Below are 23,083 nucleotides of genomic sequence, written 5' to 3' on the forward strand. Positions count from 1 at the left end.
GTGAGATTAGGGTTGTGGAGAAGGCGCTAAACAGGAAAGAGTTGGCAGTGATATGTGGTGGTGCCGGAAGAGCCGGCGTTGATATGTGGTGGTGGGTCGGGAGAATCTTGTTGCAGGAAATGAAAGGGGGAGGGGTGGAGATATATATATTTTTTGTTTTGTTTTGTTTTTGTTTTTTTTTTTTCTAATTTATAACTGATAAATAAATAAAAGAAATTGAAAAAAAAATTATATATTTGTTTTGTTTTGTTTTTCTAATTTATACGTGTAAGAAAAAACTTAAGTACGGTTTAATTTTTGAAAATAAAGATCACAAAACGTGACCTGGATGAGGGACGAAAACTGTGTAATTTACCCATTTTGATTATATCCGGCGGGAAATTTCCAAATTCTTCCAGATCCAGCGAAAGAGAAGAGATAGTGGAGATGGAGGGCAGCGAAAGCGAGGTGATTTTTGATTCCTTAAACCTCAACCCGCAGCTATTCCTCAACGCCGCCCTAAACATCGTCGACGAATTGATCGCGAGCGCCTTCGAGCATCTTCATCAGTCCGTTTCTATCATCATTTCCTGATATCGTTTCTATTAACTATTCACTATGCAAAAGACTAACTGTGCTCTTACAGGGAGGCTTCAGCTCAACTCAAGGTCGATGGTTCAGATAGGGCTGAAGATTTAACCAAGGTTTACCACCTGTTTCTGTTTTTCACTTCTCTTTTATTTCAGATGTTGTTCAAATCGCCTTAACTGTTTGCTATCTGCGTTTCTACTTGGTTCTGTTGTTGTGCCCTAAATTGTGGATTATTTGGTTAACAGGTTTTATTTTTCCATTCTAAATGTCATTTAGGGCTTGGATTACATTCGAAACACAATTCAATCCGCCTTGGACAAGCGATTGACTATGTGGGAGAAGTACTGTTTTCTTCGCTTATTTGTGGTTCCAGAAGGATTTTCACTGCCCAAAGATGTACATCCCTTTACTTTTTCTTCTAATCTATCACTAACTTATGTGTTTGATTTAACCCAAATATGAACTTCTAAATCTCCAATGTTTGTGTATATACAATCTTCAGGATGAGGCATCTGTTGGTGATATAATGGATGTTGATGTTGTTGGACTTGGTATCCCTGATCTTGACTCCCAGTTGGTTTCCTTGAGAACAAAACTTACTTTGGTAATAAAATTCTGATTCTACTCAATAAATTATTCTTGGTTTATATTGTTCCTTGTTATGTTTGATAAATAATAAGTTTTCTGTTTAATTTGTACAAAGGCTGAACAGGAGTCTGTTCAATTGAAGAGAGAGATTCAAGCATTGGAAAGAGAATCTGCCATTAACAACCATCAAGCAACTGCAATAAGTGAATTAACAAAGCTATCTGACCAAATTTCTGAAAATGATGCATTCCAAGGTACTTACTTCTGTATATAACCTGCCATTTTTTCTTGGAAGAATAGTCTTTAAAATTTTGGATGCCATTGTTTGTTGCAGAGCTGCAAAAACTTGCAGCAGAATTACACATGAAAGTGGAGAAGTTAAAGACTGAAAGAGAGGATGAAACTCAAAGGGATAGGTTCCAGAAATTGCATTTATGGAATGAAGATATATTAAAGATAATTGGTGGAAATGGTAAATATACATTGCAAGTTAACAATCTATATGCTAATAGTTATTATGTGTATAGTGAAATAGTGTTTTAATATATATAATAATGCAGGCCTTTCCAATGCAAAGCCAGAAGAAGTTGAAGGATTTCTTGCAGGTTTCAACACTCGATGAACTTCTACAAACCTGTTAAAGCCAAGTAAGAATTCTTCTTTTTGCTTATATGTGTATTAAATGGATCAAATATTTAAAAAAACATCAAGAACTGAACATGAATTTGGTGCTTTTAGAATGACCATGATTCAGTTATAATGTTTCTTCCTCACTCCCCATTCCCCAACACCACCACTATGTCTCTTTCTTGTTGTAGTAAATCATAACATATTATACATTGTATTAATTTCGATTCCTATGATATCCCAAAAATACCCCTAGTGATTACTTTATGCATAGAGCTAACTTGGTATAACCATTGTTTATAAAGTACTATTATTAAAAATTTCATTCAGAAATGGATATAAGTATAAAATTTTATAAAAAGGAAATCAACCTTTATACTAGGTTGCCCTTTTATTTTAACATCATTCACCTTTTATTTCATAGTAAAACACAAAGCAACACACACATGTCTAATTAGAGTAGACACCGATGAAATTAGTAAAACGAGACCCCACATACAACTTTCCATCTTGTTCTTGAACCAAACTAATCGTCTTGTTGATAAACTCTTTAGCAAACGAAACCGTTTGTAGCACAACCCCATTTGAATCAAACCGCACCCCTTGAGGTGTAATGAGAGGCGTCGGTGGCATGAATCCATCTGAAACCGCCACCCAAAACTCTCCAAGTCCTCCTGCTCGCTTTATTTTATTTGGATTCGTAACATTTAGCAAAGGTTCTGCCGTATTTGCTTTGGGCCCCGCAAGCCAGTATTTTGAAATCCGATTCCCAGTAAGCTCAGGTACAAGAACAAATGCCCCATCGCTACTGACGGCAGGCCCACCACCACCAGAGAGACCACTCAGCAAAACTGACACCTGTCTGGTACGTGGGTTGTAACGCATGAACCTCCCCGTTGAATCAGGCATAAATCCTGGTTGTGTAACATCTCTACAGAATATACAAAATATCCGAGAATTTGTAATAGCGTATGTTATAACTTATAACGTGTGTATTGTATGAAATCAAAGTGGTTACCTGATAGTATAATTCATACTAGCATCGCTGAAGTAAACATTTCCTGTTAACAAGTCAACGTCAACGCCTACAGTAAACTTGAGCCCTCCAACTATTTGAGTTGCAAGCCCTCCGAGGGGGCCCACAACTAGAAGTCCATGATATGCATCGGCTATGTATAAACGGTTGGTTGCCGGGTGAAAACTAAGAGCCATTGGCCGTCCGCATGTTGGTCCCATATTAGGATCTGTGGTGCCATCACATCGTCTTTTTGTCCTGAAAACATATTCCAAGAATTTAAAAAAAAGCGCATAAGTATATTACCACCTTAGGGGTGCATAAATATAATTAATTACACATAAAGTTGAAAACTAACCTTGTTGGAGATGTAAATGCGAAATCCACAAAACCGATTCTAGGTCCTCTCCATCTCATAATCCTACCATCGGTCACGGTAGTAAAGGGCCCGTTGACTGGACGTCCTGTAAATGCAGCTGATTCAGGACCAGTGACGCCTGCAGGCAATACTAACGTACTAAAATTGGTGAATTGGCTAGAAACAAGGTTTCCAAAAATGCAAAGAAATGTAATATAAATCAAAAGTATTTGTGGAGAAGCCATATTTGGATATGTGAAGGGAGCCATGAAAGAGCATTGCATGATGCATGTCTTTATATAGGAATGTATGTATTATTAGCCGTCATTGGGAATGAGTATCATAACAACCATGATGTGAGGTTCTTACCCATACGGCGCCATATTGGGAATAAAAGTCTTTCTAAGTTTAGAAAATCACGACAAGTTGTGATATAAAATTTAGTTATAGTTGAATATTAAAACATAAGTTTATATATAAAAGAAATTGGGCTTAGCTTAGCTCTAAGCCTCTAACTGGGCCAAGGCCCAAATTATTCAAAGCCTAATCCTCAAACGTTGGGTCAAATAGGGCTTGAGTGTGGTCCTTATTTATGTATTTATTATTGGGTTTTGCTATACAAATTTGCTTATTTTTTAATGTTACAAAACTGATCTTAATATCATTATGTATAAGATTATAGAATTACTACACTAAAGTTATAACATCGATTCTGACATTATTTGCATTTACTAAATACCATAAGCTATTAACAACAATACAAATAGTTTTCAAAAATGCAAATAAAGAATCAGTCATATGAAATAAACTCAAACCATAGGCTAAGACTCCTCAAAACATCGAGTAATGGGAAAGGTACATGTTTGCAGTGTGTTGTATGTTAAATGGAATTATTTTAAATCTCAAGACTCAAGAGTATTGTTGCTATTACATATCTCGAAAGCATTGAACTTATGTTGTAATTCGCATGTGCAACAGTCATTAAATGTTCAAGAACATTGTAGCAATTAACTTACCTGATTAAGAAGACTTGGAACTTTGTATCAATCAAAGTTACAGAAAAATTCTAGGATGTAGTGTAAAATAAAAATCCAATAGATGAATCTTCTAGATGAAAATATATAATATTGATTTATTTGTAATGATGATAACAGAGAAATAGGTAATGTACCATGAAAACTTTCGCCAAAACAAAATGTTCCAATTTTCATGGGACGGGATGAGTAATGAGAAGGAAGTAATAAGAGATTGCAAGGGTTGTTATGATTGCTATGAGAGACTTCTTTTAATAAAAGGGTTACATGCAAGAAACAACAACATATTTTGACTGAAAGTTTTATTATAATATCATTTCACTTCTTCCTATTACAACATTATATTTTCAAAAATCTACCAATTATAGCAATGCCATTCATATACAAAGCAATTTTTATTGTTATAATTAGGTATATTATTTTAAGTATAAATATGTAATGGTCTAATAAGGAAAAATTGAATGTACAATGCTATAATTGAGTTTTGTTGAGAAGCTTTCGTTACAGAAAAATTGGGCGTTTTTGGAAAAAAATTTCAAAGAAAAATGAGAATTTTGTAAACTTGTTTAGTTAATAATTTTTTTTTCAAAATTTTTCCAACAAAATGAAAAATTTTCATTTTCCAAAATTACAAAGAAGTTGGAAAACTTTGAAAAACCAATAAATATTGTTTTCCACAGTTTTCCAACTCCAAATATTTTGTAAAATACACATACTTATCCCCACCCCTTCACTCACGACAACCCAACCACCCCAGCTCACTCCTCAACTCACCCCACCCTACTCTTCAACTCACCTCAAATGACACCACTGCGTCCCTTCCTTGTTGTAGTAAATCATAACATATTATACATTGTATTACTTTCAATTTCTATGATAACCCTAAAATACCCTTAGTGATTACTTTGGGCATAGAGCTAACTTGGTATAAACATTGTTTATGGAGTAATATTAATATATATTTTCATACAATATAATTAAATAATTTATAAAAACAAGTGAAACATTGTTTATGGAGTAATATTAATATATATTTTCATACAATATAATTAAATAATTTATAAAAACAAGTGAAAGGGATAACAACATATAAAAAAATGCAATCAACCCTTAATTGGATTGCCCTTTCATTTTAACATCATTCACATTTTATTTTATAATACAACACAAACACATGTACATATGTCTAATTAGAGTAGACACCAATGAAATTAGTGAAATGAGACCCTACATACAATTTTCCATCTTGTTCTTAAACCAAACTAATCGTCTTATTGGCAAACTCTCTAGCAAATGGCACTGTTTGCAGCAAAACACCATTTGAATTGAACCTTAACCCTTGAGGTGTAATCACAAGGGCCCGTTGAATGTATCCGATTGAAACTGATAAGTTAAAAACTAACTTGAAGATCGTTTAGATCTTTAAAACATGTAAAATAATAAACAAGTAAACCGCAAGAACACAAGAATGGATCAAAGTGTGTCGAATGATTGATTCAATAATCCTCAGCAGAGCTCGATAAAGAACTTCCGCTGTAGAGGATTTAGGGTTTACAAGAACGATGAAGAAATAATCTCTAATCTATCGTAATCGCTATCAATCGTTAACCTAATATGCATGCAAGCATATATATTTATATTAAACCCTATCAGCTCACGGTTGGACAGGCCCAAACCGGAGTAACAAAACTTGGACTAAGAAGCGAGCCCAATAGACGTAATACTTAACAAATCCGCTACCCAACAATCTCCCCCTTTGCGTCAAATTGGAGCGAGATCACTTCTTCTTCTTGCTTGGGCCAGCAGCGGGGACTTTCTTCTTTACAGTTTCAAACAGACGTGAGATAAGCGCCAGGATCGTCTGTCTGAACCGAATGTACCATTGTATCATATCGTCAAAATACTTGATATCATCCGCTGTATTTTCTTTGCATCTATGGATGATCCCCAACACATGCTCTAGGCAAGCAGTGGTATACAGATGTTTATCCGCTAAGGCAAAAAGACATTTCTGTCCTTCATTCCTAGTGAACATGACGGATTTTCGCCTCGCGTCAATCTTGCCCATCTTCATCTGGTTCAGATCACTGGCCGAGCCAACAGGAGAGATCGTTGGTTTCTTCTTGAAGACGCTTGCAATCTCCTGATCCATCAGTGCAACTTCCATGATGTAGCACACCAGCATCCTCTTGAGATGGTCGATGATCGGACCATATTCAGCTTCGTTGGTCAGTAGGATGTTGTGCAAGATGATCCAGTCATGGGGATTGAGGTTCGGTAGATCTGCTAAAGAATTGGCGTGTTCGGTTTTGGCAGATCCCCTGAGCACCTTGAACCGAACGTTGATAAACTTCCCTTCAGTGTATGGTTTCAAGACCTGAACGTTGATGATCTTCTGAGCGCTCCAAGTTTGGTATTGAGGATGAGCAGCCTTCAAATAGAAATCAATCAAGTCCCGATCAACCTCCGGATGAGGATGAGGGAACTCGGCAACATTGGAGAAGGCGTGAAAGATGAACGCCTTTCGGGTCAGTGGCATGTCGAACTGAGAGTCGACAGTATTGGAACAGTCAAAGGAAATAACTGGTTCCAGCCACAAGATGCTCGGAGTGTCTATTGCTTCCTTTATCATCCTCTCGAGAGTCCAAGCAGGAAAAAGAGTTTTCCTACTCTCGAGAAGGTCGTGGGCTTCCTTCTGTTTTCGCTCAGCTTCTTCAGCTTCTCTTGCCACACGAACACTATCATTATCATCATTGCGTCGACTTTTACGTTTCAACAAGTCGGAAATGGTTTCGTTGTCTTCTTCCTCTTCTTCCTCAGCAAGTTTCTTGCCTTTATCCTTCACACCCGAACCGGAGGCTTGGCCTACATGAGGAGGTTCGGTTGTGTGAGTCGCCTTTGAGGAATTAGGTGGTTGAGATCCAGACTCCTTTTCTCCCCCTTGTTTCGGATTAGACACGAAATCGGGTAGCCCTTCAATTTTGCTTAACAGATCCAGGGCAGGAGCGAGCTTCTCTGCAAGGGTACGCCTCACAGAATGGTTAAGGATAGATGGCTGAGTGGACATCCGAAACACACGATTTAATGACCTCCCGTTCGGAACGAAGAGTGTCAATTTGTTGTTGAGAGTGGGAAAGTTGAGCACTCTTGACCTTCAGGGCAGTGGTCTTCTTTGCCAAGACATCCATTAACGAGTTCTCAACAGCCAAATCTTCTTGGAGTTTAGAGAGACGCTCGTCAATAGAAGTACGGAAGGCTGAGTTGTCGTCTGTCAGGGATTGACGAAGTGAAGCAAAAGACTTCAACTCAGTAGAGACAAACGTGGCCAACTGTTGAACAATTGGTTCCAACGTAGTCTTGGTTGCATCAGCACTCTCCTGTAAAGACTTTAACAGGGCAGAGGCATCAGAAAATAGTTTATCGACTTTTTCGGTCGTAGCCTGGCAGGCTTTCGTTGAGGCATCGATAGCGGCGGTTGCAGAAGCGACAGAATCTTGCTGAGCCCTTGAGAAGGCATCAACAATCTTCTAAATAGCAGCTTCAGAGAGTGATGATTGAGACGTAGAAGAAGAGGCAATGAACAAGTCGACCTTGTCATGGAGCTCCTTAAGATGTTTCTTTGTGACCGGAGCGTCATCATCATCGTCGCTCTGCACTTGAAACAGACTGTAGTAGACCGAATCAAATGTCATGTTTTCCCCGCCAAGGAAAGTGTCATCTCTGTCAGAGGCATGACCGGGAGATGGTGGTGGTGGTGAAGCTGGTGGTTCAGTGGTATGAGTAGGTTCGAGTTGGGTTGTTTCGGGTGTAGGTGTAGGGGTAGGTTCGGGTTGTTTTTGAGTAGGGGTAGGTTCGGGTGCTTTTTGGGTTTCGGTTGTGTTTAAGGTTTCGGGTGCTGGTGGAGGTTCGGTGGCATCAGTATGAACCCCCGTATCAGATACGTTGGTTGTAACCTTTGCATTGAATGTTGTTGTTGCATCGGTGAAGATGGGTGGTGGCATTGGGAATGAAGTTTTTGGAATGTGGGTAAAGGGGTTTATGGTGGGAATGGAAGTAGGAATAGTTTGAGGAGGAGAGGGAATTGGAGAAGGAGGGATTTGAATCTTCGGGGTAGGAGATCTGGGTGGTGTGTTGCCTCTTGGAGAGTCGTCAGAATCCGAACTCTCACCCTCTGACTCACTGGAAGAGGAAGCGATAATCAGCTTTCTCTTTGGTTGTGTTTTCCGCCTCTTGTGCTGCGGAGACTGAGCAGCTTTAGTGGGTTTCCTCTTCTTAGGAGAAGGGCTTTTAGACCCTTTGGCCACCTGTTTCCCTTTGTCAGCCTTCTTGCCTCTTGGAGCAGGCTTGTCGGTGTCATGGATCGACTTCAACATCTCCGGTGTGAGATCCCTCGGACCAGAACGCTTGAACTCTTTGTAGGTTATGATAATCCGGCTGTCAGCTGGAACGTCGGCATACATTGATTCTGGAATGGAACCATTGAAAGGAAATTTGGAAGCATCCGAGACGATGATCTTCGTGGTGTGGAATGTACCAATCGAAGACATCGGTGCGCCGGCGACAGTGGGGATGCTGTACTTGTCTATGACCCACTTCGTAATCAGGGTCCAAAACCTAGCATAAGACACCTCTGAATGTCGTGAAGAAGATGAGAGACTTTGGAGGAGTTGTTGCCAAAGAACAAACCCATAATCGACATTGATGCCATTGTAGACACCATATAAGATGGACATGAACAATCGACTTGAGCCATCAGAGCCAGAACTCCGTTCAGAAAGGCCTTTGAATAACACAGTGAACATCCCGTTCCACTGTGGCGGCAAGCACGACTTCTTGAACTTGGCGACGGAAGTAAGCGCCTCCGTATAACCCATATTGTAGAACATATTGAACAGGTGCCCCATTGGAATCGTCTCTGGATTAACCCTCGTAGGATCAGCTTCAAACCCTAACAGGGAGCAAAAGCATTGCTTGGAGATAGACGCTTTGTGATGAGAAACGTCAAAGAAGATCCTATCAACCACTTTGTCGTAATGAGCAGTTGCATAGATCTGCGACAGGAACTCCATTGGAACTGATTCCGCCCTTGAAAGTGCAGGTGCAATCGGCGAATACTTCAAACACTCGATAATGGGGAACATATAGGAATCATAAGCGTGAGGGGTTAAATCGATAATGAGGCATTGTTGAGGGCGAATGGGAAGAATGTGAGAAGTGGCGTGAACAGAGGATGAATCTGCCATTGTTGAAGAGAGTGAAGAAGATGATGAACAGTTAGGGTTCAGGGATTTCTTGCGCTCTAGGAATTTTGATTGCAGTAAAGAGGTAAATGGTAGATGATGTCGCCTTTTATACTGGGGTTTAAGGAGAGAGAAAGATCTTCCCAAATCTTCTATCGAAATACCAAGAGTTTTCCGGAGTGTGACTGATGCGTGACAGTTAGGTAACCGATGATCACGCATGAGAGAGAGTGTCAGATTCCTAAGAACACACCTCCCATCAAGCGTCGTTTGGAGACAAACCGTTTCAGATTCACACGCGCCCTTTCTGTGCCATTTAGAGAAGAACCGTGTCAAATTCGCACACGCGTCTGCGACGTCTTTTGGAGATTAGACGTTTAAAATTCGCACGCGTTCTCTTTTACCGCCGTTTGAAATCAAATTGATTGGACTCCCGCCTGAGTCAGCATCTCTTCATCTTATCCCTTTAAAGTGTAATGACATCTTTTGAATAATACTCCCACATGGATTAAAATTGACCACAACTTATAATCAACCACCAATCCAATAAAAAAGCCTGTAATTATTAGAACCAGAATTCTGGAAAATCAAAGATTTTCGTGCTAAGGGTGTAAAAGAAAAGAAATAAAGCAATCCTTTTTAGGAAAAATTGTGATGTCAATAAAGACACGAAACAGATGATCTCGGGCACGAATCTCTTCCTTCAAAGTCAAGAGAGACCTTAAAGTGTTAGTGTGGTATCCCGTTGAATAACGATCAAACACTTATTAAGAAGTGTTGAAAGGCTTCTTTTAATTAGGCTTCTTAGGGTGGCTTTTGCTTTGATTCAACAGTCCTAATCTTGAAATAAGATAGAAAGTGAACAAAGTACTTGTGAGACCGGTGTAGTCTGTTGAACAAGTAGGTGGGTAATAATTTTAAAGTGGCTGGAAAATATAAAATCTCAACAAAAAATAAAAACTGGATCCCAAGGGAAGAAATGTTATGGTGTTTAACAATTTCATAGGAATCACACAAAATAAAAATTTGAGATTTCATTAAGATACGTCCGTCAATTCATTAGTGAAAACTAGAGCAATATAATTGTTCACCGTCAATTCAGATTAGGTATTGAATTTTGGGTTTCACTCAGCTCGTAGTGGCACGAAACTAAGATCATAAACACAGTTTTTGAGTAACCATAAACCTCAGTGGTAATTTCTGAGAGTCTCAAGGTTACGTTTGTGAAACAAATTTAATGGAGAAATGCAATAGAGATGGTGTAAGAAATCAAAGTACCTCTGCTGTGAAAAATAGGACTTAGCAGAAAACTCTTATCTCATGTGAGAAGAGAGTTAGGTAGCTCACGATTAGAATAAATGTGATAGCTTAATTGGGAAGACAAGGTTTGTGTATACCAAGTCATTAAGGCTATTATTCAGAATCTGATGAGGCTTTGGGCACATACAACAGCATGCTTCTAGGGACACTTAACTATTTCAACAATTTCCCCATAAACGAACGAACAAATAAAATTAAAGCCAAAAAGCAAATAAAGAGCAAAATAATTTTGGAGTTTTTGATATTAAAAAAAATAAATGATAAAAGAAATAAATAAAAAAATAAGATTGAGAAAGAAAATAAAAAGATAAAAAAAAACTTTGGAACCGAACCCGAGCATTCGGTTGATTTCGGTTGTGAAAATTTTTGAAAAACTTTCGGTTTTGAAAATTTTTGGAAAACCGAACCCGAGCCTTCGGCTGGTTTCGGTTTTGAAAAGTTTTGGAAAACCGAACCCGAGCCTTCGGCTGGTTTCGGTTTTGAAAAATTTTGGAAAACCGAACCCGAGCGTTCGGTTGATTTCGGTTTTGAAAAATTTTGGAAAACCGAACCCAAACGTTCGGTCTATTTCGGTTACCGAAGAAATTAGATTTTCAAAAAGGAAATATTTTTGACAATAAAAGAAATGTAATAGGAACAATTATACATGAAATTTACAACCTAGAAAACCACCTTTGATTGATGAACGAAGTGCAGATTATCCAACCGAACCCGAGCGTTTGGTTCATTTCGGTACATGAGTACAAAAACCGAACCCGAACGTTCGGTCTATTTCGCTTCTTACTTGTGAGTTTGAGAGGTGATTAGTGGTACTGAATCTGATTCCATCATACCTAGCCCTTGTAGAATTTTGTTGAACGACGCTTCAGGAAGAGCTTTGGTAAAGACATCAGCCAGTTGATCAGTGGTTCTAACAAAGTGAATTTCAACGTTTCCATCTTCCACATGATCTTTGATGAAGTGATACCTCAGTGCTATGTGCTTAGTCTTGGAGTGTTGCACTGGGTTATGACAGATCCTAATTGCACTTTCAGAGTCACAATATAGTGGGATCTTTTTCATATTGAGTCCATAGTCTCGGAGTTGACTCTGGATCCAAATCACTATAGAAGTACAGGATGCAGCTGTAATGTATTCTGCTTCAGCTGTAGACAAAGACACACACGTTTGTTTCTTTGATTGCCAGCTAACCAACTTCCCGTCAAGGAATTGGCAGCCGCCAGTGGTGCTTTTCCTGTCTAGTCCACAACCTCCAAGGTCTGCATCTGAGTAGGCTTGAACGAAGAAGCTTGAGTTGGAAGGATACCATAGACCTAAAGAGGTAGTTCGCTTGAGATATCGTAGAATGTTCTTTACTGCAAGCATGTGAGGTTCGCGTGGGTTCGCCTGAAATCTAGCACAGTAACAAACAGAGAACATTATGTCAGGCCTGCTAGCAGTAAGATACATTAGAGAGCTGATCATCTGGCGATAAAGCGTAATATCAACTGCCGGTTTATCCAAGGATGGAGTGAGCTTGGTGCCGAATGCCATTGGAACTTTGACCTTTGAATCTCCCATCATGCCAAATTTTGCAAGGAGAGTCTTCGTGTAAGCTTCCTGATTGATAAAGATGCCTTCGGGTCCCTGTCTAATATTTAAACCAAGGAAAAAGTTAATTGGACCCATTGAGCTCATTTCAAATTTAGTCTCCATCAGCTTTTTGAATTCAGCCGTTAAGCTGGGATTCGTTGAGCCAAAGATGATATCATCGACGTAAATTTGAACAATCATAAGGTGGTTACCTTCCTTCTTACGAAAGAAGGTTGGGTCAACCGAACCTTGTTTGAATTTGGACATCTTTAAAAACTTTGTCAGCGTTTCATACCAGGCTCTCGGAGCTTGTTTCAGTCCATACACGGCTTTGTCCAAAATATAACAATGATTATGATACCTTTCATTTACGAATCCAGGAGGTTGCTCCACGTACACAGTTTCTTCAAGTTCTCCATTGAGAAATGCACACTTGACGTCCATTTGGTAGACTTCAAAGTTTTTGTGCGCAGCTTAGGTGAGAAATATTCTAACTGATTCCAGCCTAGCTACAGGAGCGAAAGTCTCTTCATAGTCAATTCCTTCCTCCTGACAGTATCCTTTCACTACCAGATGTGCTTTGTTTCGTATCACGTTCCCTTCCTTGTCCATTTTGTTCCTGAAGACCCATTTTAGACCAACAACCGAGGCATCTGGAGGAGTTGGAATGAGTCGCCAAACTTTGTTCCTTTCGAATTCACTCAGTTCGTCTTGCATAGCTTGAACCCAATCGGAGTGATCAAGAGCAGTGTTAACTGTCTTTGGTTCAACTTTTGATACGAAGGAGTTAAACATATAGAATTCTACTTTTGAAAACAAGGAAGTCTGTTTTGCCTTGAGTTGTGATCGAGTCAGAACCTTTTCAGATACATCACCAACAACTTGAGAAACAGGATGATCTCTGGTCCATTTGACGAGAGGAGGGTAGTTTGGATCAAAGGTTGGATCCAATTCAGCGTTTATCATCTCTTCTGGTTCGGATTGAATTTCATAGTCGTAAGACATATCGGCATGCTCCCCCTCAACAGATAAGCTTTCAGGAATGTCTTGAGTATCTTGAGCTACAGAGGTTTCTTGTGGTGCTGAACTTTCGGGCGTTGATGCACCTTCGGGTGGTGTGGTACTTTCGGTTGGTGAAGTGCGTTCAGGAGCAACTTGAGAACTGTTCTCCCCCTCAACATGTGAGCTCGGCTGTGATGATGATGGTGGATCCTCCCCCTCGACTGAAGCATTGTGATGTGGAGGGTCGTCAGAACTTGATTCTTCTTCATTCATTCTCCTTGCAGCATCGTCGACAAGTTGCTTTAAGTGATCTACCCTGTTGTCAGCTGCGCTGGCTTCTGAGAGAGTGGCCCTCTCTGGTTCATCAAATAGCTCAACGAACTTCTCAAATAGATTAGCGATTGAGGCTGTGACTTGGCCGGTTTGAGGAAAGATTTCTCCAGCTGTGTCTTCGTTGGCCTTTAGCTTTTTTACATAGCTATCATCAAAAGTCACGTAATAAGTTTCTTCTATTTTCCTCGAACGCTTGTTTAATACCCTGTACGCTTTAGAAGTGAGAGAATAGCCCAGAAATATCCCTTCGTCGGCTTTGACATCAAACTTGTTGCGGTGTTCTTTAGAATTGAAGATGAAACACCGTGAACCGAACACATGGAAAAACTTGACATTTGACTTCCTGTTGTTGATGATGTCACACCCCAAAACCGAGAACGGCGGAAACGTTCTGGGGCGGAGGACGTCATGTATGCATCACAACAAATGTAAAGTAGTAAACAAGCAACAACATCATCCATTGCATTAATAGTATAATTTTAGTTACAAGTGTTTTCTTTCATAGTACGAGACAACATGATAACTGATCAAAATAAAAGACGAGTCTTGACTGCTCCGTCTTCTCTAAACCTTGCATCGACACCTGTCTATTTGTAACCTGAGAATACAAGTTATTTTGAAAGAGTAGATCAACATTTAAGCTGGTGAGTTCATAAGTATTTAATGTCATTGCTTTGATTAGTTGATATGAAAGACTGGTGAATGATTGATGAAACATTTAGTATAAGTATGAAAACTCTAGAAAATCCCATATTTCCTACTAGTATAAAAGTAGTCTTCTACCAAGACCCGAATGTTTTGAAAGTAGTCTTTTACCTAGACCTGACTGTTTTGAAAGTACGCATCTCTTGAAAATGTGACGGTTTTTCCCTGTTTAACTCTTATTAGTTTGTCCCTTAAGTATACCTGAAATGGTATCAACCTAAAACATCCGTAGATTGTTCATTTACCTCTGTTTCTAACCGCCGGGTTTAGGAATAGTTAGTCCCTTATGTATACCCGCGATGGTATCAACCTAAAACATCTGTAGATTGTTCATTTACCTCTGTAGCTAACAGTGGTTCTCGGAATGGTTAGTCCCTCAAAGTATCCTGTGGTACTAGGAGATCAAGTCCCAATCTATCTCGTTGATGATGTGATTGTATCACAAGGTAAAGATAGAAAGGCGAACGATATAACCATATCTAGACATATAACATGTAATAGTAATTTGCCATATAATGTCTATGTAAAAGTATTCATGTATAAGTATTCATGTAAGAGTATTCTTTCATATAACATGTAGTAGTAATTTGCCATATAATGTCTATGTAAAAGTATTCGTGTATAAGTATTCATGTAAGAGTATTCTTTCATATAACATGTAGTAGTAATTTGCCATATAATGTCTATGTAAAAGTATTCATGTAAGAGTATTCTTTCATATAACATGTAGTAGTAATTTGCCATATAATGTCTATGTAAAAGTATTCATGTATAAGTATTCATGTAAGGGTATTCTTTCATATAACATGTAGTCTAGACTCATGAATGAACTGACTCCGGTGTAATTTCTTGTAGTAGGGAAAATGTTTTGTTTACTCTAAACTATTCTTATAATAGTTTACTAGAATGTAATTAATGAGTGTCCAAGTAGGTTTATACACCATTGCTACCCAAGAGTATCTGAACTAAATTAACTGATGGAACATTTATGACCATATATGTATACATGATATATAACTAATATTTAAACGACCTTCGGAGGAGTACCCGATATCCCACCAGACCACATCCAAATCGAGGAAAAGGAAACAGGGTGGATAGCCTTCCTAAGTCTTTTAAACATTTCTTATATAACTATACGTATAGAGGCATGCAATTTATAATATAAAAGCATAAAGAAGTTTTGTAAAACCGTTGAAAAGTCTAATGAAGAATTTGTGACTTGATGTCAGTTTATAAAATGGTTGAAAGTATTTTGTTTGATAAGACAATTTAAGTACACGGAAAACCACTGTTTGAAAACACCTTTGTAACCGAGTTTGAAAGGAAGCTTACAGTATGTAAGACAGTTTGATAACGAGCTTTAATCATGTAAAAACGTTTAAGAAAGTCATTTGAAGTAATATGTTTAGTAAAACTGTTAAACTTGTAGTAAATCCATTTGTATACTAGTTATAAATCACATATGATTGATTTATTAACAAGAAGTATCCCAAAATATTGATGTTTTTCGTGCCAAAATAATCGTATGTTTGTAGTATGAAAGGTGGACACATATACATACAGTATAAGCAGAGTGTTTGATTTATATATAGATAACAAAACTTTTCATTTCAAAAGATATGATGTTATCGTGATACATTTTGCATACGAAAGTTTCTTTATAATAATTATAAATCACATGTGATTCCATTGATAAAAAGTGTATAATGAAACTTTATATAACATACGATAATCATCGTGTGTTTTACTTGTATTCCCCCCTTAAAACATATAAAAATATTTATAAAACATTTAAAAGTGTGGATTATAGGGCTATGAACTCACTTGGAAATTTGAAGATAGAGAGATGGAAAACCGGGCAGAGTTTCGTCTCGGGAAACGAATTTTTCTCGGGATTCTCGGGAATCTCGGGAGTAAAATCGACCTTCAGGACTTGAGCAAAATGACCAGGGCTTCGGGTTTGAACGGGCACGGAAAACGAGGCAAAACGTAAGAGAAACGAGAAGAAATGAGCCCTTTTCCGGAGACCCTCGCATCTCTATTTATAGTGGTGCTGTACCGCCTCGGTACGCTGGGCGTACGAGGGTACGCAGCGCGTACTGGGACGTCATCGCTTACGCACTTCGGATGGGGCGAGTCGGATGGGACGGCGGGTCGGATAGCTTCGCATAGGGGCGCCGTGGACGGACCGAGACCAAGGCCCTCGGGTACGCAGGGCGTACGGGGTTACGCGGCGCGTACCTCGGATGAGGACGCTGACTCCCCCTTCGGATATTGCCGGATTTTTGAATTATTTTTATATATAATTTATTTAATAAACTTCAAAAAATCATATCTTCTTCATACGAACTCCGTTTTCGATGGTCTTTATATCCACGCGTAGGTGAGACTAAGATCTATAACTTTCGTTTAGATTCCTTTGGAAAATTATGAAATAATTTTTATTATTTATTTATTAAAATGACGTGATTAAGGAATTTCTTTAAAAATTCATAACATCTTTATCTGACGTCGGTTTTTGCCAGACTTTTTACCGCTGAAATACCATTGACGAGACCTTCAATTCTCGTTTAGGTCATTCCGGCCAAAAGTCGCTCGATCTCCGATTCGAGTTTTTACGTAACTTCGTATTGCTGGTTTTGCCGAGAATCTTTGGTTGGTCATAACTTCTTCGTTATAACTCGGATTTTAGGGTTCTTTATATGTATGAAAACCTTGATACGATTCCGCCTACTTTATTTAACCCAAATAAGATTTTAGGAAAGTTAAATTTTGACCTAAATTTGACTTGCGTTCCATCATATCGTCTTCAAATATCGGGTTGTCACAGATGATCTCATAAGGAGTGAGATTGAAGCGCTTATTGAGATATGACCTGTTCTGTGTAAAACAAGCAGCAGAAATAGCATCAGCCCAAAAATATAAAGGTAAGGAAGCGAAACTTAGCATAGTTCGGGCTGCTTCACACAAAGATCGGTTTCGTCTTTCGACAATTCCGTTTTGTTGATGTGTGTAGGGAGCTGAGAAGTTGTGACTAATTCCCTTTTCTGCCAGGAATTCTTCGAATTCTTTATTTTTGAATTCCAGTCCATTGTCGCTCCTGATGTTGCGAACGACTTTCTTCAGCTGTACTTCAATCTGCTTGATGAACACCTTTAGCTTGTGAGTCGCTTCAGATTTAAGCTTTAGAAAGAACACCCATGTAAAACGCGAAAAGTCATCAACAATAACAAGAATGTACTTGCTACCACCGATACTTTCGATAGATGATGGACCACACAAATCAATATGAAGTAATTCTAGTGGTTCAACAACTTTAGTGTTTATTATAGATGGATGACTTTGACGACTCTGCTTCCCCATTTCACATGCAGCACACAAATGTTCTCTATCGTACTTGAGCAATGGAAGACCTCGAATATGACCTCCAGTGACAAGTTTGTTGATATCTTTAAAGCTGAGATGAGAGAGCCTTCGGTGCCACAACCAGCTTTCGTCAGATTGTGCTTTTGATAACAGGCAGATACCTGGGTTTCCTTTGATGGGTTTGAGGTTTAGGGGAAACATTTCACCTTTACGCTCCGATTTGAGAATAACTCTTTTCGTCTTCTTCTCAATTATTTTAGAACCCTCATCGTCGAATGAAACTTTGAGACCGGTACCTCCAACAAGCTGAGATACGCTGACGAGGTTATGTTGTAGTCCTTCCACATAAGCAACCTTTCTAATCGTGAAATCACTGTTTGTAATCATTCCATATCCTTTTATGGTGCCGAAGGAGTTGTTCCCGAACTTGACATTTCCACCGTTTGAAAGAGACCTATATTCCCTTAGCTCTTCCTTCCTTCCTGTCATGTGACGCGAGCAGCCACTATCAATGTACCATTCTTCGTCAAACTGCTCATCACTGATAACCTGCAAAAATTAAGCAGATTTAGGAACCCAAAGTTTCTTGGGTCCTCGTGAGCCTTTCACAGGAACAAGAATTGTAAGAGAGATGTCAACAAGATATGTTCTTTTTATTAGTGTTGTTTCATCTTTCTTTTTGATGGTGAAAACCTTAATTTTATTGAGATTCGTTGCTTTTGGTTTGGACTCTGGTTTAACTCATGAAACCTTCTGTTTTCCTTTTAGTTCAGTTGATGATTGAGGTTTTTGAGAGTGAATAGAATGGAATTTAGAATGCGGTTGAGAGGAATTAGAAGAGTTTGAAGAATTAGAAGAGTTAGAATGAGAGAGCTTAGACTGAGATGATTTCTTGGCTGGAGATTCTAGGTGACCCTTTTGCTTTTGAACATTAGTGGGACCGACCCTAGAATTTTGATCTCTTTTGTTCTCTGAACCGAACCTTTGCTTTCGGTTGATGTTGTTCTCTGAACCGAACCTCTGCTTTCGGTTGATGTTATTCTCTGAACCGAACCTCTGCTTTCGGTTGTTATTGCTCTCTTGTGATTCAACAGGACTTTTCTCTGACTTTAAGTTCCTATCACGATATGAGAAATAGGCATTTTGTGACTGCCAAAACTGTTTTCTTTCAGAGAGATTCTTCTTGTATCTCTGATTCCTTTGTTGTTTTTGATTTCTCATCTGCTTCGGTTGATGATGGATATTGGCTTTTGGTTTGTGTTTTCCTTTAGCTGGTTCACTCTGAACTGATGAAGTTTCGCTTGAAGGAGTGACTTCTTTTGCAGGAATTCCTTTTTCTTGAGGAACATCTTTTGTACCACTAGTACTTGGCACATCGAAGCTATCAGGCTTATTCAAAGGTTCTGGCACATATCTGCCTTTGCTTTTCCATGAAGTCCTTTCAGACAGACCTACCCTTTCGTCAGCATTATCGATGGGGGCTGACCAGAAGAATTCGTCACAGCCATCAGCATTGTCTTCGTTTACAATGGCTGTGAGTTCAGCAGTCTGATGTTCGGTTACGCCTGTGACCTTATACACCTGATTTGGAGTGGTTCTTAGTTTTTGGTATACTACTGCCTTCTCTGCAAGAATCGGGGACTTTTGTTGGGACAAACGAGCAAACTCCACTGAATTTTCTGAAATGAGATTCTTGTGGTTTTCGGGTTCGCTCTTGACAAATTCTGAACAATCAACTGTGTCCTCTACAGAAATTTCACTCATATTGTCGTCCTCATTAAGCTCAGATGCATTTTCAACATCAATTTTATTTTCTGAGCTCAAGTTGGCATTCAATGAGTCAAATTTTTGTATGGTTTCGGTCCTCAGTTTCAGTTTATCATTTTCATCCAAAAGGTTTTTAAGCATGTCCTTAGGGTCCTTGGACTTTATGAAAGATTCGATTTTGTCTAGTCCATACATATACATTGGATTAACATCCTCAGATGAAATAACACTTTCGCAATTATACGATTCAGCATCAATTTCATCCTCCTTAAACTCAAGGAAGGGTAAAATCATGCGATGAATCTTTTGTCCTATTTCACAATCCAAATGAAGCTGAGTGATATTAGTGTAAAGACGTTTAGCAATCAAACAAAAAACATTTCTCTGTTTTAAAAGCTTTAAATTGTCTCTTTGTAAATAAATGTTTTCATCTTTTGTTTTGATTAACTCCGAATCCTTCAGTTCGATCCACATCCTCCGTTCCTCACTCTTCGAAGACACCCTGCTTAATTAGTCAGTTAGGTTAGAATTGGTGACTCGAGTTTGAGTTAAACTACTGTCTAGATGAGAGATTCTTGAATTAACACTTTTTAATTCTTTTTCATATGAGCATTGTGGGACTTTGAATGAAACAAAAACAAATTTTACCTTCTTGATCAGTTCATCAAGCTCGTTGAACTGCACACTGAGCGGTTTAGCTGTAAAGCACAAATTCTGTTGCTCCTTCGTGTCTTCATTCCCACCATCTGTGTTGTATCCCCTCATCTGAGATACGTCGGATACCATCAAGCATTTTCCACCACTGCTCTCTTCTTTCGCCACATAAGCCTTTCCATGAGAAGACTTTCTTACTTCATCATCTTCAGAGTCGGTTGACCAGACCTCCACGCCACCGAACTCATCATCCGCTACCGAACCCTGCACAATTAAAGCATTCATAGAAGGGTTAGCAGTAGATTTCTTCTTCCTGATCTCATCCAACTTTTTCAGCACCAAAGCTTCTTCATCCTTTTCTGCCATTTTCTTGAGGACACAATCTTTTGCATAGTGGTTCTTTCCTCCACAGTAATAGCAGCTCACTCCCGAATCTCCTTCAGCTTTCGGTTCCTTCTTTGATTCTTCTACCTTCGGTTCATCTTTGACCTTTTCAGAACTATAACTCCCCTTCCAATTTCAGTTCTTGTTGGTGGGAAATCTCTTCTTGATGAACCTCTTGGGGTTTGACACCATCATAGCATAATCTTCAGAAGTGAGGTCATAGTCCTCCAAGTTGAGGTCTTCTTCTTCCATCACCGCTTTGCTTTTGGACAGGAGGGCCAACGAACCCAGGCTTGAAACCACATTTTTCTCCTATAACACGATCTTTTCTTGAGATTTCAGGATGCCCACCAGTTTCGCCAAAAAATAGGATTTGAATTGCTCATGCGCTTTAACTGTGGACACAACTGCTCTCCACTCAGATCTGAGGCCGTTCAAAAACGTAACCTTCTGCTCAATAAGCTTCCTTTCGATGTCATGTTTAATCATCTTGCTAAGAAGATGATTGAAGCGATCGAACGTTTGAGTCACGGTTTCTTCGGCTCCTTGCTTGAATTCACCAAACTCGGACAAGAGTAAGGTTTGAATGGAGTGTTCAAGATCTTCGTCCATAGAGTACAATTCTCGTAGCCTGTCCCATATTTCTTTTGCAGTTGTGCATGAACTCACCAGCCTGAAAGTATCGGATTGAAGAGCAAATCTGATTAATCTCAATGCTTTGATATTGCACTGAAATTTATCTTTTTCGTCTAGAGCAATATCTTTAACGTCTTTCAAAAGATCATTATACTCCTTCTGAGTTTTAATAATCCTTGAAGTTGCTGAATGAGAAAAGGGTCCAGATACGATTGCTTCCCAGATGAGGTATCCATTGTCCTCAGATCCTATAACATAATCTTCAAAGTGATGTGCCCAGACTTCATAATCATGGGTGTAAAGGATGGGAATCTTCGTTGTTGATCCAATGCTGTTCGAAATATTAATGGGATTGGATTGCGACTCGTCCATGCTTGATCGAATAACCTATTAAAAGATCAGACTTGTAATGTATTAAATTAGGGAAAAACAATAAATACCGAGTTACGTCAATTATGGGATGACGGCTCAATAAATATCAGTAAATGCGGAATAACCCTAATCGAAACCTTTTTCACAGAAAAGAAGTGTATGAATTACACAACCTCCTGCTCTGATACCAATTGATAAGTTAAAAACTAACTTGAAGATCGTTTAGATCTTTAAAACAGGTAAAATAATAAACAAGTAAACCGCAAGAACACAAGAATGGATCAAAGTGTGTCGAATGATTGATTCAATAATCCTCAGCAGAGCTCGATAAAGAACTTCCGCTGTAGAGGATTTAGGGTTTACAAGAACGATGAAGAAATAATCTATGATCTATCGAAAGTGCTATCAATCGTTAACCTAATATGCATGCAAGCATATATATTTATATTAAACCCTATCAGCTCACGGTTGGACAGGCCCAAACCGGAGTAACAAAACTTGGACTAAGAAGTGAGCCCAATAGACGCAATACTTAACAAATCCGCTACCCAACAGAAACTGCCACCCCAAATTCTCCAAATCTCCCCGTACGTTTTATTTTATTTGGATGTCCAACAACAATTAACAAAACTTCTGCCGTATTTTCTTTGGGCCCACAAGCCAATATTTCGAAATACACTTCCCATTAAGCTTAGGTACAAGAATAAATGTACCATCACTACCAACGACAGGTCCACCACCACCAAAGAGACCACTCAACAAAACTGATACCTTTGTCATAAAAGGGTTGTAACGCAATAACCTCCCCGCTAAATCAGGTTGTGTTGTATCTCTGCACTATATATGAAAAACTTGTAAATTTGTGATATCGTATGTTATAATGTGTGTATTGTATGAAGTTAAAGTGGTTACTTGATACCTGATAGTATAAGTCAAACAAGCATCGTTGAAGTAAACATTGCCCGTTAGCACGTCAACATCAACGCCAATAGCAAACTTGAATCCTAGAGCTAGTTGAGTTGCAAGCCCGCCGATGGGGCCCACAACTAGATGTCTAGTTATGACAACTATGGTCTTCCTTATCCTTTTGGATAAAGCCTTCCTAATGAAGATGATATCCCACATGGCAATAAAGGTGAAAGATTAATCCCTTTGTTGTGCATTAATGGGAAAGGAAATCATACTTCAATTCCTCCACCTCCTCCAATAATTCTCCCTGACCCACAAGTTCAAAGACTTGAAAGGTTCAAGGTCACTCAATCCCTATTGGCAAGCAATTTCTATATGTGTTAACATCTTGGAGATTGAGTCACATATTAACAGGCTGGGAGAGTTAGGTGTCGAAGTCTCGAGGAAGTTGACTGTTGACTAGGTTCTTTAGTCACTCCCTGATGACAGATCACAACATGACCCTTATCGATCTTACCTATTTACTTGCTGCTGCTAAATCAACAATGATTTGGGGCACTGGTAAAGAAAATTTGATGGGAAGATCCACTTTCCAAACTTCCATGGACATTTACAATGGTAGCATTAG

At 38.9% G+C, this 23,083-nt stretch overlaps 2 protein-coding genes and 1 pseudogene across 2 annotated transcripts; 1 reads left to right on the forward strand and 2 right to left on the reverse strand.

Annotated features, from left to right (window-relative positions):
- Positions 1-258: 258 nt before the first annotated feature.
- LOC111896554 (protein MIS12 homolog) lies at positions 259-2,056 on the forward strand. Its single transcript, XM_023892524.3, has 7 exons — positions 259-548; positions 626-683; positions 847-966; positions 1,073-1,174; positions 1,274-1,412; positions 1,493-1,630; positions 1,719-2,056. The coding sequence occupies exons 1-7, from the start codon at positions 427-429 to the stop codon at positions 1,778-1,780; spliced, it is 741 nt and encodes a 246-aa protein (XP_023748292.1). The 5' UTR covers positions 259-426; the 3' UTR covers positions 1,781-2,056.
- A 62-nt stretch (positions 2,057-2,118) lies between these two features.
- Positions 2,119-3,419, reverse strand: LOC111896553 (protein STRICTOSIDINE SYNTHASE-LIKE 11). The gene is made up of 3 exons (XM_023892523.2): positions 3,159-3,419; positions 2,804-3,058; positions 2,119-2,716 (listed from the first exon to the last, which is right to left on the reverse strand). The coding sequence occupies exons 1-3, from the start codon at positions 3,401-3,403 to the stop codon at positions 2,236-2,238; spliced, it is 981 nt and encodes a 326-aa protein (XP_023748291.1). The 5' UTR covers positions 3,404-3,419; the 3' UTR covers positions 2,119-2,235.
- A 1,834-nt stretch (positions 3,420-5,253) lies between these two features.
- On the reverse strand, positions 5,254-22,735 carry LOC128133309 (protein STRICTOSIDINE SYNTHASE-LIKE 12-like; annotated as a pseudogene).
- Positions 22,736-23,083: the final 348 nt, after the last annotated feature.

The sequence above is a fragment of the Lactuca sativa genome, chromosome 4 (genome assembly GCF_002870075.4).
Source record: "Lactuca sativa cultivar Salinas chromosome 4, Lsat_Salinas_v11, whole genome shotgun sequence".
NCBI lineage: Eukaryota > Viridiplantae > Streptophyta > Magnoliopsida > Asterales > Asteraceae > Lactuca > Lactuca sativa.

Coding starts and splice junctions, on each gene's coding strand:
- LOC111896553 (XM_023892523.2), bottom strand. CDS start 3,403: ATGGCTTCTCCACAAATACTTTTGATTTATATTACATTTCTTTGCATT. Junction 3,059..3,158: donor GCATTTACATCTCCAACAAG/GTTAGTTTTCAA, acceptor ATATGTTTTCAG/GACAAAAAGACGATGTGATG. Junction 2,717..2,803: donor AGTATGAATTATACTATCAG/GTAACCACTTTG, acceptor TATATTCTGTAG/AGATGTTACACAACCAGGAT.
- LOC111896554 (XM_023892524.3), top strand. CDS start 427: ATGGAGGGCAGCGAAAGCGAGGTGATTTTTGATTCCTTAAACCTCAAC. Junction 967..1,072: donor GATTTTCACTGCCCAAAGAT/GTACATCCCTTT, acceptor TACAATCTTCAG/GATGAGGCATCTGTTGGTGA. Junction 1,631..1,718: donor AAAGATAATTGGTGGAAATG/GTAAATATACAT, acceptor ATAATAATGCAG/GCCTTTCCAATGCAAAGCCA.